At 33.3% G+C, this 7,469-nt stretch overlaps 1 protein-coding gene across 1 annotated transcript; it reads right to left on the bottom strand.

Annotated features, from left to right (window-relative positions):
* Window positions 1–808: 808 nt before the first annotated feature.
* On the bottom strand, window positions 809–6,173 carry LOC128995367 (uncharacterized). The gene is made up of 4 exons (XM_054420374.1): window positions 6,066–6,173; window positions 5,173–5,203; window positions 3,167–3,538; window positions 809–943 (listed from the first exon to the last, which is right to left on the bottom strand). The coding sequence occupies exons 1-4, from the start codon at window positions 6,087–6,089 to the stop codon at window positions 933–935; spliced, it is 438 nt and encodes a 145-aa protein (XP_054276349.1). The 5' UTR covers window positions 6,090–6,173; the 3' UTR covers window positions 809–932.
* Between the last annotated feature and the right edge of the window lie 1,296 nt (window positions 6,174–7,469).

Below are 7,469 nucleotides of genomic sequence, written 5' to 3'. Positions count from 1 at the left end.
TATTATAAGATTTATATATTAACAGTTTTTAAAAATTTTCCCTAAAGCTTTGGTGATTATCAAAATGTATTTTGCGTATGTAAATATAACTCTCGCCACATCAACACGCCTTCAAACAATTGACTTGTTTCTAGCTGGCATTATATAAGCCTAAAATGCACATGTCATTAGTAAATTAGTTATGCGAATCCATGTAATAATCAATACTCAATGGTAATCATTGGACTGTCCTTTTATTTTGTACTGTGTTTTGCAATTTGCTAGATTACTGTAGATGGGTTGTCTTGTCATTACCAAATGTTATTACGATATTATTCTTTCTGTATTTACATTTACGTGTTGTTAATTTAATAACCATAGCAACTCATAAGGGTAATGTTAAAAATTGTATTTTAGTTTAAAACTGTACAGGCATTATCAAACTGAAATTTATTTGTTTTATGAAATGTTCACTGTTTGTCGAAATAACCCTGGTCAGTTTGGCTTTAATATGTTCAGCCCATATATAGACTTAATTGATTACATAGATTGCATAAGGTCCGATGTCGAAGAGATTCGTTCTTTTCGCTAACTCCGCTCAATTATAAAATAAAATAATATCCTGTATCAAGTATTCACATGTGCTAATTCAGTTAGCGTTACGTCAATGAAATTTTCATTGGTACAATAATACCTATAGTAGTGGTATGTATGATTAACATTTAACATACTATTGTTTTTTGTTATTGTATGGTTTTTAGCTTTTGTTGCTTTCGTCTTTGGTATACTGTTAATATTTTAAATGGAAAACCTGAAATAAAAAATCACATTTTGATTATTTTAGTTTAATTATCTGTCAAAGAAGAGGTAGGTGAGTACCAATAACAGAGAGTAATTTGAGACTGTCAGATATTTCATTTATAAAACAATGCTTCCGTCCTCGTAGTTTTCTATTATGAACCACCTAAAACAAATAAGAAATGTGATTACGTTGATAATTTAGCTTTGTTTTTGTAAGTCAAACTTGCATTAGTAATAAAACTGTGACTGAGAAAATTGTTGCTGATTACCATTTTTACTATCAGTTACTTAAGTCACATGATCTTGTGCCTTTTTGACCATTTCATTGCCCCCCCCCCCCCCCCACCATGACATTGCTGCTTCAGACCCTATAGAAGATGCCTTTTCCCTCTGATGAGTACACTCCCCCTGCTATAACCCTGGACCACGTTGCTGTCTTCAATAGCCCAGCAGCCACAGCTTCCCAAGGACAGACTTCTTTGTCCCAAAGTGCAGTAGTATTGTATCTGGTATTGTTCTCCAATCAGATTATTACCTGCACTAATTATCTAAACATACTATAATATCTAAAGTGCTTTGTTTTGTCAGTATGCCATAATTGCCTCATTTCTTCACCAATTTCCCTAACTGAGGTGTCACTATAAAGATTGTTTACCCACTACACCGGAGAAATATACAAATAACTCATTATTCAGTAGTTTGTCGTACAACCGATCTATTACCCTATTCAACAAGTAATTTAGACTTGATAGGTTTATTTACAGTATTCGATCAGCTGAAACATGTGAATTAAATTATTCAAAACAAACGAATATTTACTTCTCAAATTGGAGTGATTTGTTTTTACTTAATCCATGACCTCCAACATACTTAGTCTGTCCAGAGATAAAATCAATTATTTAAAGAAGTCCAAACAATAAAAATTCAAAAGTAAGCTCCGCATGATTTCTTTAGATTTTAGATTTCTTTATTTACGACAAAGGCTTAATATTTAACATCCCTATCAACCATTCTATGTATATTTAAGAAATCCATGTTCAAACATCACCTCTTACCTTTTCTTTACGGAAAGTAAACAAAAGAAACGTCTTATAACACTGAAAACATATATTTACGCTTATACTGTTACTCACAAGACGGTAAATATACAAAAAAGATGGTAAGGAGTGATCAATTTCGATTGGACACTCATTATCAGACCCAATAGGCGAATGGTAAAATGTATGTAAGTACCTTTTCTTTATTAAAGGTTTCAATGAATGGTTATGTTGTATCGAATTTGTTATTGGCAGAAAACTGTTTAAATCAGTTTTAATATTTTCTTTACCGAGTTACGTATAAACGCTCGGTTGTAAACATTAGAGGTTTTTTAACTCATAAAGCCTTTTAGGTTCAGTTCGAATATTGTTCTTTACCAAGACACGTAGAACGCTCTGTTGTATACATTACAGTTTTTTAACTCATAAAGCCCTTTAGGTTCATCACCCCATAAACCCAGGCTAAAAAGTTCTATTATTATGTTAATGGGAAACCTAAACAGGGTCCAAGATTGGTTGTAGCTCACTTGGGCACCTACACTATCAAAGAGTGGCATACTACGCAATACTTTGTTGTCCTTTCAAACTGACTAAGAAGGAATTTCCCGTAAAAGTTACCTTTGCCATGACTTATAATATAATATAATATAATAAGGCACATGGACAGACGCTAACTAAGGAACGATTGTTACAAACGTTACCCTGAAGATTATTTGATATAGGGAATACTAGTTCCGATCAATTACTGATTATTTTATGTGGCTCTCTCCTGCCAAGCGAACTTTGGTTGAAAAGTTAAAATAAATATACATAATATGCTGTAGTTATATAGTTATATTTTAAATTTTATTTATTTTATGTAAACTAGAATTTAAACTTCAATATTATATCAGCTGTTTATATTTAAACAGGCTATTATAAACGAGTGATTTTACCATTAAAAGTCAAATAAATTAATGTGTTGTCGATTTCCAGATTATAATTCCACCATGATAAATTTAAAATCCACTGAAACTTAAATAGTAAAAGCCAAGCTGAGAAAAATCGTGAATTTCCTTTATATAGCTTTTACAATCGAAATAAACCGATCCCGGGCCATGGCTCGGTCCCCCGGTATTTTGATTATGAGTAGTGTCTTAATCATAAAATTATTATTCTGACGAAAGTTTGAATGTCTGTTTATACGGTTGATTAAAGTATTTGCATTTATGTCAAATTTCAAAGAAAAAAACCCCTTTAAAGTAAACACAGAAACTGATAACCATAAAATAAATAAGAAAAAAATAAGTTTAATACATTCACTACTTTGCATTTCTCTACTCCGTATTACGACTAAATCCTAACCATACCTTTGGTTTTTGTCCAAACTGTGTCTGGTAGTTCTGGTTGTCCCGCAGTACCCGTCGTACGCTTTGTATTTCGTACATACGACCATAAACCTCCACTCAAATGTATATCCACATCATTTCCCTGGGCACGTATTTCATTTCCAATGGTGTCATCACAACTGCCCACAAATAGAACTGCAAGTGCTTCTTTCTTTGGGTTGTAGACAATTACCATACCATTGAGATCGGATGCTCTTATTTCCAAGGCACTTCTGACTCCATCGCCAATTTCATAACATTGGACCATGTGATTTTTCGCGTACAATGTCGTTTTCACGGTTGTTCTAGCACCTCTAGGGAGATTTGACGGCACTTCATCAAGGACATTGAAAACTAGAAAACAGGTATTGTTGTATGTATGTGTAATAATTAATTGTTCTGGAATTCAGCATTTGATTAGGAATATATACATAATGTATAACTAAAATATTAAACACGGTTACTTATGATTTCAAATATTTTAAATGATTAGGACGTTAATCTTGATTAGCGTTTTTACAGGTTGACACTATTATAGGAAACTTGATGGGATGATCACCTTTTTACCCAATATAATAAATTAAAACACTATATTACTTCATAAAAAGTCCGTAGCTTTTTGATGATTCAGCACTGGGGCCAGCTGCCCTTGATAAATGTAATCAATTGTCCTGACTAAAGAAAAATGTTGGTCAGTGACAAAGCTACACAGGTAATCTTACTTCATACTCCAATCTACACTTGTTTCTTCACTCGTCTTACATTCACATTCAGTTGTGGGGGTCGATCATCAATAAATCCTACCTGACTTAGCATTCTGTGCAAACTAGTTGTAACCGGTCTTATTTTGAAGCGCATCAGACAAAAATGGAGATAAGACTAATGCGTTAGCCTTACACTTTTTTTCATTTGGCAATGACTCATCATCAGGAAAAAAATCATATTGACACCAAATCAAAGTAATGTCTATAAAGGATAAATTATTTTGTAAAAATGTATTACTATAGCCGATATGATATTGTAGTAGACATCCTATCTGTATAGACCAGTTATCACCACTTATTAAAAGTAACATAGTGAGTGAGCCAGTCACAGAATGCCCTAATGTATCTAGCATTATTATTTTCTACTTTATTCTTTTATGTTGACATAGTTAATGGGTCCTAACAGTTGCTATAGCATAATAAGTCGTTGTGTAGGTTTGGTAAAAGGACCGTGTATGACACAGTAATCAGTAATCAACATCATTAATATCTGTCAGTAGCTCACATCACCTACGACGATTTTGTTACAAATTTGACCACAGCATTAACACGGGTATGGAACCTTTAGTTAAATCAATAGTCAAAGTTAGGCTTTAGCACATGCAGGGTGTTTCCAAATTGTCTGAATATATTTTGTGGATGTGTTTCTTGGGTTAAGACAAACATACAATGTGGTATAAGTATGGATCTAAAATGCCTAGATTTCTGTTGTCGGTCTGTTTTTGATTTAAAATTAATATTTTATATCTTAGACGATTTTCAAGATATAAATTTCAAAATTGGTAAAAATGTGTATGCTAGAAAGTAAAAAGAGCTTACAAAATTATGTTCTAATATCTCTAGCCGTTTCAATATGACGGCCGTTTAAAAATCCTAATGTCAAAATGAAATCCGTAAGGATTAAGAACATTGTTTTATGATCAAAAAGATAAAGACGCAAAAGCCAAATAAAGTGAGACCTTTTTTGTTAAAGTCGGATGACAAACAACCGAGTTATCAGTTATCTTTCTACATTCGGTTATGCAATTTTTGAAAGGACTACCATACTGTGCTTAATGGTAGTCCTTAATCGTAACAACGAACTTTTCTACCCTCAGATATCGAGCCACACTTATCATTTGTAGACTGTAGTTATTAGATACTTACACAGACAGTATTAACTAAAACATAAAACTAACCACGCTATAGATCTATGTTAAATATGTATAAAATAACCAATCCTACCTTTTGCCGCATATAAATTAGGCACAAAACCCTGAAACAAGATTACAAAGATTACCTATCGTGTTTTAAACCTATTGTGTAATGCTGGATGAATTAGTGCTGTTTACAAATGACATGATGCTAACAACCTAATATGAAATAATGAAATAATGAGTTTATTCCTTCAAAACAAATAAATACAAAATAATACAATCACTTGGAACTACGTTGCCACATTATCCAGTAATCGTGGCAAACGTAAAACACAAAAAATTAAACAATTTTATTTACAACTGAGTCCAGTCTCTTCACTTGAAAAATACGAGTTGCCGCTCTCTGTGGCGTCTTAAGTATAGGAATATAAAATAATCCTAAAGTTAACAGAAATACTCCTATAACTAAAAATGTATTGCCTCTTCGTGAAATGGAAAACAGGAAACTAAAAAATAGCGAAACTTGACGGATTTATTAATTTTTTTATTTTTTATTAATATTAAACAATTGGAGCATTTCTTAATATCCATGATTTATTTACAATCATTAGCTTTAAGGGTAGAAGGTTTTCCAATAAAGATGAATGTCTACGTGTCAAATAGACCTGCTCTGATTTATTTCATGGATAACCTATGAACCTATGGATAAATGTGGGCTTAAACTCTTCAAATCACGTAAATTATGTAAAAAAAATTAATCAGGTAGGGTAGGATCATAATCAAACCCAGATATAATGACATAAGGTTCCAAAAGTGGTAGTCTAGTGGGGCCAGCCGTAGATACAACTAGAAGACAATTTAATCAGGGGTTTTGTCTTTCCCATAAAAACATGTAACATACTCGTATATATAATATTTAACTGAGCAGGTTATAGCCAGTTATTTAACAAGAAATATTTCTTCTAAACATATTATACTCACCATTAACAGCAATATAAGCAGCATGGTGTCAACGCCGACTGCACAACTGCAAGAGTGATAGAACTGGATGTGGGACGATTCGACATGCGGCACCAATTACTGTGTTTTCCTGTTTACAACATTTCATACCAAAGTTCTTACGCAAATGCTTTGCGGCATACCTACACTAGTTAGTAGATTCAAACTCGATAGTCCCACTGAGGAGTATCACTTGTGTAATGTAATTAACACATGCTATTACTACGGGGTTACTGCGGACCTTGTGACCAATGCCCCACTAAAAAATCAGACCATGCTGCAGGATCCATGACACTTGTGGATAGATTCACAGCCATATCACAAAATGTGTTTTAGGTAAATAAGCTTGTTGTTTGTCACATTGTAACGGAAAGATTTTAGTTATGTCCAAGACCTATCCAACGACACCTAGGGCTTAGTGATTGATTGGGTGACCACTTCAAAACAACTATAACAAAATTCGTGCAAGACCATAAACATATAGATCATCCCAACTTAAAATATATCATTTCCAAATTATGCTTACACTTTTCAACAACAACAACAAATATAAAAGTATTTCTAATATACTTCAAACACTATTTCTTTACATAATTCACCGAAAACATAAACTTGTATTATACGAGCACAGCAACAATTTCATCCGCAGTCTAATCCAGCAAGACCTTTTTTAAAATGTACAATAGGTTGACTTAAAAGTATGATGCAAGGATGGCCTGATTCACACCGTATAAAAGTATATTAAAGAAATAAAAATTTTCCCTAAAAAAGGGAGCAGTTTGATTTAAAGTTTTCCAATATATGAAAATAATAATATCTTTTGCTATTTAAAAACCTTAAAGGTTCTAGCAGTATACGCTCAATCATGTATTGCGGTATTCACCGTATGCAGGAGCTCTGGTCTTCGCGCGACAGCGTTGGACTATTGGACGTCGTACATAAAATGGCAGCGGCTTTAGAATTGGACGTTGTGTTACTGCTACTTTTTAAGAGTATAACGTGCACTGTCGCACGACGACCAATCCCATCAAAGTCAATACATTGCATTGGCCAAGTCAAGAGATTACATTTATTATGAAATTAACTAACAACTAGATGACGTCCCACGATGACCAACGAGTGTACAGAGTCTATGTTCCTTGCTGTCACTGTACTTTTGGACATGGTAAGATTTGGACGTCGTGCTAAAGTCGAATAGTTTATATTGGACGTCATGAGACAGCTCAAAAATGATATCTGATGGGTTTCGTGACATTTGGACGTCGTGTCCCCACTTTAAACAACAGGACATGTTAAACCCAAATTATTCTCTTTTTGAGTATGATACGTATCATAAACGATTTTGTTGAATTAAAATGGTAAAATAACTCGCGGCCATTGTTCAAT

This window comes from Macrosteles quadrilineatus, unplaced genomic scaffold (genome assembly GCF_028750875.1).
Source record: "Macrosteles quadrilineatus isolate MER2022 unplaced genomic scaffold, UCM_ALF_1.0 Scaffold_5__1_contigs__length_97177068, whole genome shotgun sequence".
NCBI classification, from domain to species: domain Eukaryota; kingdom Metazoa; phylum Arthropoda; class Insecta; order Hemiptera; family Cicadellidae; genus Macrosteles; species Macrosteles quadrilineatus.
Note: the sequence above shows the minus strand (reverse complement) of the source record. Positions and strands in the feature narration are given on the sequence as shown.